The 12,345-nt window shown below is 43.4% G+C and overlaps 1 protein-coding gene across 3 annotated transcripts in view; it reads left to right on the top strand.

Annotated features, from left to right (window-relative positions):
• Nucleotides 1-4,046: 4,046 nt before the first annotated feature.
• The window catches only part of DNAJC15 (DnaJ heat shock protein family (Hsp40) member C15), an 80,026-nt gene continuing 71,727 nt past the window's right edge, over nucleotides 4,047-12,345 (top strand). For 2 of the 3 annotated variants that reach the window (XR_009595179.1, XM_027973531.2), the window contains exon 1: nucleotides 4,047-4,173. Coding sequence is in view for 2 of the 3 variants with exons in the window: in XM_027973531.2 (XP_027829332.2) it covers nucleotides 4,069-4,173 (105 nt within the window). In the remaining variant the exon portion in view is untranslated. Of the gene's footprint in view, nucleotides 4,174-4,270; nucleotides 4,540-12,345 lie in introns of those variants that run through there. The other variant, XM_060394296.1, reaches the window with a different exon arrangement.

Below are 12,345 nucleotides of genomic sequence, written 5' to 3' on the forward strand. Positions count from 1 at the left end.
ACCTCCTTGTAGCTTTCAATGGCGTCTGGCGCATCCTCAGGCTAGCCTTCTAATGATCAGGGCACGATATGTCCCGGTAGGCCCGGACACTCCCACTTACATCTATTGTCCTAACACAACTATTTATAGCATGGTCTTTCATTCAGATGTGACCTAGTTTGGGATGATAAATTACATGGTCACCCCAGCTCATGGTTGTCAGCCCACTGTCAACCACAATTAGGGCTTCATGCTACTGTGTCTATGTTCACCTGAATAGGAAGAAACTGCTTTCCCTGAAGCAACCAGTAAACCTCACCAATAATCCCTATGTCCCAGAAGGACTGTGTTCCCACCCATGAACAAGCATCATGCCCAGAGTGGTGGGTCCACTCTTGAGAGCAGGGAGCAGAGTCAGTCCTCGGGTCCTTGTTTGGTGGGGCTGAGATGGATTGAACGTGGGAGGAAAGCACTGAAGGTCACCACACTTCTTGCCATGTGTCTGCCAGCACCCTAGTTTAGGTCGCAGCATCTCTTACTCTTACTCAGGCCACTGAAATAACTCTCTTGTTGATCTCCTTTTAGTTTTAGTCCATTGACCCCACATCATTACCAGAATCTGATCATATCACTGCCACATTTGACATTTTTTGATGTCTTGCCTTCACCTGTAAAATAAAATCTAAATGCCTTTGCTTAATAAACAAAGCTGCTCCATATCTGGTCTTTGTCTGGTTATCTGTCTACCCTTACCCAACTTTGTCTTTTTCACACTTTTCAGTTCAGTTCAGTTCAGTCGCTCAGTCGTGTCCGACTCTTTGCGACCCCATGAATTGCAGCACGCCGGGCCTCCCTGTCCATCACCAACTCCTGGAGCTCACCCAGACTCATGTGCATCGAGGAGTCGGTGATGCCATCCAGCCATCTCATCCTCTGTCGTCCCCTTCTCCTCCTGCCCCCATTCCCTCCCAGCATCAGAGGCTTTTCCAATGAGTCAACTCTTCGAACGAGGTGGCCAAAGTACTTTAAGTTTAGCCAAACTGAATGACTTTCAGGACTGTTCATATACAATGCTTTCCTTGTCTCATGCCCACAAGCCTGCCTCCTTCTTATCTATCCAGAAAACTTGTAGTCACCCTTCCATGGCCAACTTGAGCACTAACTTCTCCAACTCCTGCCTGGGTCTTTCTAGAACTTACTAGATATATGACATTGTTCTAAGAGTTTTACAAAAGTCAGTTTATTTAATCCTCACACAGGAGGGGCTATTATGTTACTACTACCACAGACATACACTAGATCCACTGTGTCTATGTCTATTCATGTACTCTATATTTATCCGCAGGGTCAAAGTCTTTTTTTCTTTTCCTTCTTTTTTTTTAGAGCCAAAGTCTTTTATTTGAATGAGAGTCCTCTGATTTCTGCCTTTAATTTCTTCTACATTGGTAATCTATCTGTAACAAAAAGAGTCAATTTTGATTCTTCCATGCTAGATCTGTTACTTTGACTTTAACTTTTTTTCTTTCCTGTTTTGTTATTATAATCATACATAATGTCCTGACTCAGGGAATTCTGCTCCCCTGCCTGTGCTGTGCTGTGCTCAGTTTTATTTGACTGTGACCCCATGGACTCTAGCCCTCCAGGGTCCTCTGTCTATGGGATTCTCCAGGCAAGAACATTGGAGTGGGTTGCCATTTCCTTCTTCAGCCCCTCTGTCTGACTGGTAGGCTCAAGTGCCTTTATTCAGAACCCTTGAGGCGCAAGGTCTAGTGGAAGTCAGCTAGTTTGCTATCCTGGACCTATTTGGTTATAATCAGTTTATGTCCTATTCTTAGGCTGTATCATTCTTTTAAACATTGTGCTTTGCCCCCTTCCCTTCCCATAACAGTTGGGGCTGGGAAGCAAGAAGAAAATATACAAGGAAGCAAACAGATGAAAGAGGTAATATAAGCAAAATAGTAGTTAATACTTATAGAATTTAACTCGGTATCCAGCACAGTTCTAAAAGCTTTACAAAAGTCAATTCATTTAATCCTCATACAGGAGGTGCTATTATTACCCCTCACTTTAGTTGTTCAGCTGGTAAAGAATCCATCTGCAATGCGGGGAGACCCTGGTTCAATTCCTGAGTCAGGAAGATCTGCTGGAGAAGGAATAGGCTACCCACTCCAGTATTCTGGACTGGAGAATTCAGGACTATACAGTCCATGGGGTCACAAGGAATCTGACACTACTGAGTGACTTTCACTTACTGATGAGAAACTGAGGCACACAGAGGTTAATTTTTTTTTTTTTTTTTGCCAAAATCTTTTTAAACAAAAAATGTTGAAAACCTTTTTTCACTGAGATATATCTAAGATAAATTGCCTATATCTGCTTTTCTTTAAGAAAGTGTCAATTACCAATTCACTCTTGCCAAGATATTCAGCATCTGCCTCTCTAATGAACCCTCTGAGATTGAACCCTGTGCTGCAGCTCTTGACTGTCAACATGCCCCAAAGGCAGTTAAGGGTGGAGAAAGAGGCACTTTGTGCTCCAGGAGAACTGGTGGGACAGGTCTTTAGATAGATGTTTCCAGGAACTAAATTTCATGATCTCAATCCTTGCATCTCTTCATATCTAGAAAAGCACTAAATCCTTTCATGGTGACATCAGTTCCTCCTGACTAGCAGAAAACCTTTGAAAGTTAGGTGCTTGATTGCACTGAGCTCCCCCTTCACCAAAATCATATATACTGACCTTCCTCCACTACCTCTTCAGAGCAGTCTCTCAGAGCTATCTGAGGTAATGTCTCCCAGGCTGCAGTTCTCATTTTGTCCCAGGTGAAACTTAACTGGCAACTTTCACACTGTATATCTTTTTTAGTAGACAAAAGTCTACTGAATGTAGCTGTGTAACAGGAGGGAAGGGGGCAGGGCACAACTTTTCAAAGAATGATATAGCCCAAGGACGCAACATAAACAGATTAGAATCACTTGAGACCAAGATGGCAGACAAGACTAGACCTTGATCCTCAATCAGCAAGTGAAACAGTTCCAAGGCACTGTTACAAGACCAAGGAGTGGGTGGTGACCCAAATCCTAGAAATCTCCACCCCTTCTCAAAAATAGTTGGAATAATCCTCCCACTCATCAACATATGAAATTAACCAGGCTGTAAAAACTAACCACACATTTCACAGTCTCACTCACCCTCTGCTATGGCCCACACTCTCAGTTCAGTTCAGTTACTCAGTCATGTCCAGCTCTTTGCGATCCCATGGACTGCAGCACACTAGGCCTCCCTGTCCATCACCAACTCCTGGAGTTTACCCAAACTCATGTCCATTGAGTCAGTGATGCCATCCAACCATCTCATCCTCTGTCCTCCCCTTCTCATGCCTTCAATCTTTCCGGGTATCAGGGTCTTTTCAAATGAGTCAGCTCTTCACATCAGGTGGCCAAAGTATTGGAGTTTCAGCTTCAGCATCAGTCCTTCCAATGAACACTCAGGACTGATTTCCTTTAGGATGGACAATAACAAAGTGGGTCTCTCTATATTCAAGTTAGCGCAAAACCATTTGTAGGGTGGAAGATAAAACAAGTTTCTTTGTAATTTCACCTTAAATATAGCCAGTCCTACAGGGGGAAGGGGTGGAATAAGCAGATGGTCACTTCGATTGCCCTCGTGGATGGGAGAATTGTGGTTTTAAACAGAAGTATGATCAGTAGTTGGGGTGTGTGTGTAGGGGGACGAGTATGCTGTGGGTCTTAGGGACTTTCGGGGAACTTCAGTCACTGCACTGAGATCTCCGGATGTCTCCTCGTGTGGCTCAACACCAGATATAACATCAGATTGTAAGGATGCGGGGAGGAAGCTCCTCGGGCTTTGCCCCCGGAGTCTCGATGCGGGCTTTAGGTCTGCAAATGGGAAACGAACGACTTGATGGCACAAGCTGGGTGTGAACGAGATGCCCTGGGGCCGCGGCCTCCATCGGCGAGGCGGGCGTGGCGTAGGTGAAACCCGCGAGCGCGTCCCGGCCTCACTAGTTTGTCCCTGCGGCCGCCCCGTAGGCACCGCGGTGCTCCGAGGATCCCGAACCGCGCCGCCATGGCTGCCCGGGTCGGCGTCGCGCCCGCCGGAGAAGGGCTGCGCTATGCCGGGTCCTCGCAGCCCCCCGCCCAGCCGTCGGACGCCGACCTCGACCGCGGGCTGGTGAGTCTTAGCCGGCGCTGCCGCCGTCCTGCCCCTCCGAGCTGCCCGGGCCCGCCCAGTGGCGCCCCCCTGAGCCCCGCAGGCCCTGCCCGCGCCCCTCTGCGCCCCTTTACCTCCGGACGGGGGTCGGCCGGGTGTTCATTCACTCTGACCTACCCCTCGTTCATTCAGCGTTCGTGCTGCTCTGTGCCCCGCGCCTTCGAGTAGGCGTGTTGGGAGACTCTCTGGTCCCTCACGGAGCTTCCCCTCTTGTCGGGGAGACGGACCAGCACCAGGCAAGCAGTTGCTGTGTGATAACGAGCTGTGGGATGGATGCTCCCATCACCTAGGAGGGGAGACCCCAGGCCAGTCTGTCGGGGCTCGAGGGTGAGAAGGGGAGAAGCCAGGGGAGGCTTCTATGAGAGGGCGGTGTAACCGTCGGTGTGAAGCTAAGATCTGAAGACTGAGTAGCAGCAAGCTCAGTGAGGATGAAAAAGTTTCAGATGCCAGCAGTAGTACCTACAGAGTCGTAGCTCAGGGACCACAGGACTCATAGCAAGGGGTCTCTTCAGGCTGAATTGTAGAGCTGGGAAAAGAAACTGTCCGGTATCAACATACTGCAAGCCACATGTGTTTCTGTTCTTTTTTGTTTTGGTTGGTCCGGTCTTAGTTGTGGCACGTTGAGGCGCGCGGGGTTTTAGTTGCAGCGTGTGAACTCGAGGTCTAGTCCCCCGACCAGGGACTGGAACCTGTGTCCCCTGCATTGGGAGCTCAGATTCTCAGCCACTGGACTACCTGGGAAGTCCGCCGCATATGTGTTCTTAAGATTTTCCGTAGTAGTTAAGTCTCTAAGTCTTGTCCGACTCTTGCGACCCCATGGACTGTAACCTGCCAGGCTCCTCTGTCCATGGGATTCTCCAGGTAAGAATACTGGAGTGGGTTGCCATTTCCTTCTCCAGGGGATCTTCCCGACCTAGGAATAGAACCCAGGTCTCCTGCATTGCGGGCGGATTCTGTACTGACTGAGCTTCAAGGGAAGCCCATTATATACGGATTTTTCATAGCCATATTAAAAAGTGAAAAATTAGTAGGTGGATTTAATTTTAAGTGTGTTTTTATTTAATCCTGTATGTCCACAGTGATGTCTTGACGTGAAATCAAATAAACATTATTAATGAGATGTTTCACCTTTTTTTTTTTTTTTTTGGTACCAAGTCTGAAATCCAGTGAAATTTACACTAACAGGATCTTTCAGTTTAGACACATTTCATGTACTCAGTTGCCACATGTAGTTAGTGGCTACCTTATTGATCTATGCTCTCCTCCTATGGTGGGGATCAGGACATGGAAACTTCTGGTAAGTAACACATAAACAGGCAGGCGAATGCTGAGACATTGGTACCATTTTGATGAGCTTTAGGGGAGAGACAGGTTTAGGCTGCTGTAAAGTTCTCTCAGGCTGTGTTTGAGAAGAATGGATTAATTGGAGAAAAATCTGGAAACTTGGCTCTTATATCTCTTATTCACATCACATTCCATCCTGATTCCACCCACAGTAATGCGTCTTGCCCTTAGATACACTGCACTTAATGTCCTTACTGTTGATTAGTCATACACAGTCTTGTGACATCTTTTATGTTGCCCTGTCATTTTCCAGAGTTTTTTTGTTTCTTAAGAGCAGAGACTGGGTATTTTCTTCTGTGGTGGTGGTTTAGTCAGTAAGTTGTGTCCGACTCTTGCAATCCCATGGGCTGTAGCCTGCCAGGCTTCTCTGTCCATGGGATTCTCTAGGCAAGAATAGTGGAGTGGGTTGCCATTTCCTTCTCCAGAGGATCTTCCCGACCCAGGAATTGAACCCGGGCCTCCTGCATTGCAGGCAGATTCTTTACTAACCGAGGGATTCTTTACCAATTGAGGGAAGCCCTTTTCTTCTAGTAAACACTCAATTTGTGCGGCTTCCCAGGTGGCGCTAGTGGTAAAGAACCCATCTGCCAATGCAGAGGACGCTAGAGACCAGTTAGATCCTTAGGTTGGGAAGATCCCCTGCAGGAGCGCATGGCAACCCACTCCAGTATTCTTGCCTGGAGAATCCCATGGACAGAGGAGCCTGGCAGGCTACAGTCCATGGGGTCGCAAAGAGTGAAGCAACTTAGCATGCACGAAGGAACACTCAACTTACTCTTATCTGATTAACTGATAAATTCCTGGAACAGAGTCAGATGGGCTGGAAAGGTTTCAGAAAGCAATATGCTTTCATTCAACAGACATTTCTTGACCACTGCTGGATACCTACCAGGTATCAACCTTGGAATGAGTAAATGAACAAAACAGATAAAGGTTTGAAGTAGCAGACTCTTTGAGTTCTTGCTGTGTCTGATTCATTCCACACCGCAACCCTGTGAGCAAGGTCCTTTTCAGGTGTCACTTGAATGAGGAGACAGAGACTCAGAAAGTGGTAACTCATCCAGGATACTTCACCTAATAAGTGGCAGACCTAGGGTTTTAAATCCTAATGCTCTTTATTATTTATTTATTTGGCTGTGCTGGGTTTTAGTTGCAACGAACAGACTCTTAGTTGTGGCATGAGGGATCTAGTTCCCTGACCAGGCATTGAACCAGGGTCCCCTACATTGGGAGCATGAACTCTTAGCCACTGGACCATCAGGGAAGTCCCCTAGCACTCTACTGTGACTTGCTGAATCCTTAGAAATAAGGCTTTCTTTCTTTCTCTTCTTTTCATTATTCAACTTTAAAAAGAAAATTGTAGTTGATTTACAGTGTTGTGCTGGTTTCAGGTATATAGCAAAGTGATTCAGATAAATAAATATATGTATATATACTCATACAGATATATATATATATATTTAGATTCTTTCCCCTTATAGGTTATTACAAAATATTGATTACAGTTCCCAGAAATAAGCCTTTCAGAATGGAGTGTTCTGTCTGCGATATAAAGCAGATAAGATATTAGGTTGGGTAGAGCTCATCTCTTTATGGAGAATTGTAAAAATCTCAGTCCTGGACTGATTTGCAAGGCAATTGGAACCCTGTGGTATTTTGAAGATAGAAATAATATTGGTGATTTTTTTTTTTTAAATTTAACATCTGTAGATACTTTGGAAAAGGCAGTGTAGAGAATCTAAGCTGTCAGTCAGGAGACCTCTTCAGTAGTCCAGGCACATGGAAGCTAATGTGTAGGCCAGTGATTCTAAACCTTTCCACCCCAAGTGTCCCCTTTTTATAACAAATATGAAAGTCTCCTGTAATATCCTAAAGATTTATAGTCAATAAAAAATACCCATAAAGATAATTTTTAAAAGCAGTCTACTGCTCTAGTTGAAGCATAAAGGTACAATAAGTATTTTATTAGAAAATGACATGTCTGCTATATAAATATGTAAGTGCTCAAGTATGATTACATTAGAAGACACAGTGAAGTACTGATCAGTTGCTGGCATATTGCACCAGGCCACAGAAATCACTGTGAGTTTGATGGCAAAAGTGCAGGCTAATTTCAGATGTACTACATTGGCAGTCAGATACCGTAAGTGCCATTGTCATCAACAAACTAATTTCTCCCAAGTTGTGAACAATTTTTGGTTACAAAGTGGAATCTTTCCTCAATCTACATGATAGCTGCACTTCTGGAAAATTCAGTCTTAACTAACACAAATGTTCTATGTAGTAAAGTCCTAGACTAAGATGGTCATACGCAGGCTTTTCACCTACTCAGTGTCCAGGGGAGTCTTTTGAAGCCTTAAGGGATCCAGACAGTTTGTTGTCCAGTGATGTCTCATACATTTTAGGACTGCTAGGATCAATAGTCCCCATCCATCAAATACCCTCCCTCCTATCCCACTCACTGTGACAACCAAAAATGTCCTCACAAATTTTCAGAAGGCCCCTAAAGGTCTTTTCTGCTTTTGTAAGGAATCATTGGTGCAGGCAGTGACCAGTGATACAGTAAAAGATAAGAAAGTTAGTAGTAGTAACCTTAGGGGAACTCAGAGGTCCTGAGAGTGATGGGAAGTTGACAAAAGGTGGTGTAACAAAGAACAGATAACTTAGGTATGGGATGTATTCACTAATCTCATTGAAAATAGTAGAAAATGAAATGTTTGTCAAGGAATTGAAGTTGGAGAAGGAAATGGCAACCCACTCCAGTGTTCTTGCCTGGAGAATCCTGGGGATGGGGGAGTGTGGTGGGCTGCCGTCTATGGGGTCGCACAGAGTCAGACACAACTGAAGCGACTTAGCAGCAGCAGCAGCCTGTTTGAGAGATTTAAAAGATTAACATATAGGCAGAAATACCTGTGTAGTACTTTGAATAAAATATTATCTTACAATTAAATATTTCATAATCAGAGGTCACAGTCAACTTTGTTTTAGCAAAGCTGCTTCTCATGGACAAGTAGAAAAGAAACTAGAGTTTAGAGAAGAATACTAACAATTTTTGAAGCAGTTTGAACCATGCTCAGTTTGTATGACGTGGTAGCCTTTTAATTTTTAGTACTTTCCCAAAGAGCATACCTCCTAGTGTTATTGGGTTAGTGTAGCTAGCTTCCCAGGTGGCTCAATGGTAAAGAATCTGCCTGCCGATGCAAGAGCTACTAGGAGACATGGGATCCATCCCTTGGTGCCCTCGGTGCCCTGGGTCAGGAAGATCCCCTGGAGGAGGAAATGGCAACCCACTCCAGTATTCTTACCTGGAGAATTCCATGGACAGAGGAGCCTGGCAGGCTATAGTCCATGGGGTTGCAAAGAGTCAGATAAGACTGAACACACACACACACCCTTTTAAGAAAATTAGCCACGTATGTTTCTGTGTAAGCAAAACTGATACATGAAAATCAAAACATATCAAACATGAAAATTGTCAGGTGCTTATTCATTACCAAAAAAAGACCACTTTTCTTTTTCAATTGCAATTTGAATTTAAAACGTTTACCTTGAAGCTTCACTTTGAAGAAATCACATGGATTATCTATTATATGCTCATATTTTCAGCCTTGCCCTATTTTCCTCGCTGTTCTTTTACTGTAGAATAGTGTTCTATCACTGTATCATAAGAGGAGGCTAAAGTAAAATGTAAGCTCCATGGACAGGGATTTTGCTGTATTTCCAGCATTTGTAATGGTATCTGGTACATGGTACGCACTTCAAAAAAAAAACTGTTGAGTGAATAGTTGTTATTGTGGAATGGGAAGGAGTTTACTTTATCCTACAGATAAAAATACAAGATTCAGCTTATCTAAAGTGTAGTTCATTATATACCCTCTCCATACATGGCAATTCTTGTCTGTCGCCTACCTTGAATAATGCCATCATCACTCTTTCTCCTTTACCTCCATCAAGACACTTAGATCGTCAGTCCATCAAGATGCTTATTCTGTGATTCCTTTTTCTCCCTTCTCACTATTGGTTTTTATCATCTCTACCCTGGTCTGTTGTAATAGCCTTTAAAAACAGGTCTTTTTGCTCTGGTCCTTTACACTTTTAAAGTCACACTGCTATCAGTTATTTTTCTATACTACAGACCTAATTTTAGGACTATCAATTTTAAAAATTATTCTAACAAGGTCCTTGTTATTAATTTACCAAGGTCCAAACTTACCATGGGCTTCCATGGTGGCTCAGTGGCAAGAAGGACCCGCCTACCAATGCAGGAGACGTGAGTTCTCTCCCTGGAGGAGGAAAGGACAGCCCACTCCAGTATTGTTGCCTGGAAAATCCCATGGACAGAGGAGCCTGGTGGGCTACAGTCCATGAGGTTGCAAAGAATCGGACACGACTTAGCGACTAAACAACAACAAACTTTCCATGGTAACTGTTGAAATTGTATAAATATACCATTGTGATCTACAGGAGTCTTCATGAACTGACCCCTAAATAAACTGTTACCCAGCCCCATTTTCCATTCTCTGTTCTGTACCCTGAGCTGTGACTTTACCTACTGTAGTTTTCTCCTCATCTGAAATTCTTTGCCTGGCAAACTCCTTTTAATTTTTTAAGACTCAGGTTATTGATGTGACACCTTGCCTGACTCGAATCCCCTAGTAGATAAAGTTGTCTTATCCTCAGTACTTCCTTAGAAAGTCATACAGTTTTTTTATTTTTTATTTTAATTTTTATTTTATTTTAATTTTAATTTTTATTTATTTATTTATTTATTTTTTAAATTTTAAAATCTTCAATTCTTACATGTGTTCCCAAACATGACCCCCCCTCCCACCTCCCTCCCCACAACATCTCTCTGGGTCATCCCCATGCACCAGCCCCAAGCATGCTGCACCCTACGTCAGACATGGACTGGCGATTCAATTCTTACATGATAGTATACATGTTAGAATTCCCATTCTCCCAAATCATCCCACCCTCTCCCTCTCCCTCTGAGTCCAAAAGTCCGTTATACACATCTGTGTCTTTTTTCCTGTCTTGCATACAGGGTCGTCATTGCCATCTTCCTAAATTCCATATATATGTGTTAGTATACTGTATTGGTGTTTTTCTTTCTGGCTTACTTCACTCTGTATAATTGGCTCCAGTTTCATCCATCTCATCAGAACTGATTCAAATGAATTCTTTTTAACGGCTGAGTAATACTCCATTGTGTATATGTACCACAGCTTTCTTATCCATTCATCTGCTGATGGACATCTAGGTTGTTTCCATGTCCTGGCTATTATAAACAGTGCTGCGATGAACATTGGGGTCCATGTGTCTCTTTCAGTTCTGGTTTCCTAGGTGTGTATGCCCAGCAGTGGGATTGCTGGGTCATAAGGTAGTTCTATTTGCAATATTTTAAGGAATCTCCACACTGTTCTCCAGTGGCTGTACTAGTTTGCATTCCCACCAACAGTGTAGGAGGGTTCCCTTTCTCCACACCCTCTCCAGCCATACAGTTTTTTTATTACATTATTTCTTATATCAGAATTATTTGTATATGTATAAGCACCTGCGCTGTGAAGTCTCAAGGGTCAGAACTCACATGCTTCTGTGATTGGCATTACAATTGACCATGGTAGTCACTTAGTTGTTTATTTAAAGAACAGCTATTAACTTTTATTACTACTGAGTAGCTTTATAAACAGGGATGTTTAGTTCCACATACTTTTAAAAAATTTTAGTTTATTTTTTGTCTGCCCTAGATCTTGGTTGCTGCATGCAGGCTTTCTCTATAGTCACAGCAAGCAGGCTTTTCTAGTTGCGGCGAGCAGGTTTCTCTGGTTGCAGCAAGCTGGCTTCTCATTGCTGTGGCTTCTGTTGTCGCCGAGCGTGGGCTCTGGCGCGTGGGCTCAGTTGCCCCATGGCACCTGTAATCGTACCAAGCCCAGGGTCATGTCCCCTGCATTGGCAGCTGGGTTCCTAACCTCTGGGCCACCCAGGACGTCCTTGGGTTCAACATATTGATGCGTGTGTTCTTTTTCTGTTGGATTTCTCCTTTATGTTAGTTTCTAAGGGAGAACAAGAGTCTGTATATGTTTTGCTCATTACTCTTTTCCCCAGAATTTAGCACATGGCCTGGCATAGATGCTAAATAAGTGTGTATTTATAAATAAATGCTAAGTGAACGTTGAGAGAGTGACTGGTCTCCCATCTTTGCTTTCTCCAGCACAACTACTTTTTTGAGGCCGAATATTTTTTTACTTTTATTTCCCTCTGGTACAACTATTATCTATCTTGAACTTAAATGTTGCAGTCTTAGGATAGAAGTTTTAGCATTTTATAACACTTTCAGGCAGTTTACATTTATCTAGAAGGTTATTTACTGCTTATGCTGTTTTGGAAGAATAAAATGCCTCAGGGAATTTGTAAACAGTTTTTATGCTCCACCACCACCCCCTCGCCCACAAGCAGTAGCAGCTTTGCTGGAGTGCGCTGTTTTCCATGTTCTCAGAAATTCTTTGATTCATGGTAGCAGAACATTTAAAGTAGTTTTTCTCAGTGTGTGTGTGTTTTGGTGGATATTTAAAACTAGGTGATAATAACAGATACCTGACTTGTCCCACCTGTTGATTTGCTGGCATTATTTAAATAGTGCTTCTTCTCTTTGAAATGTATCTTTTAAACTAAAATTAGATATTCTTTACAGGCAAAGACAGTTGTAAAGATCTTTATTCTCTCAGTTCTAAACGTGTAAGTTTCTACCTAATGATTCACAGAGGAATGAAACAACTAGAGGAAAGAAAA

This window comes from Ovis aries, chromosome 10 (genome assembly GCF_016772045.2).
Source record: "Ovis aries strain OAR_USU_Benz2616 breed Rambouillet chromosome 10, ARS-UI_Ramb_v3.0, whole genome shotgun sequence".
NCBI classification, from domain to species: Eukaryota; Metazoa; Chordata; class Mammalia; order Artiodactyla; family Bovidae; genus Ovis; species Ovis aries.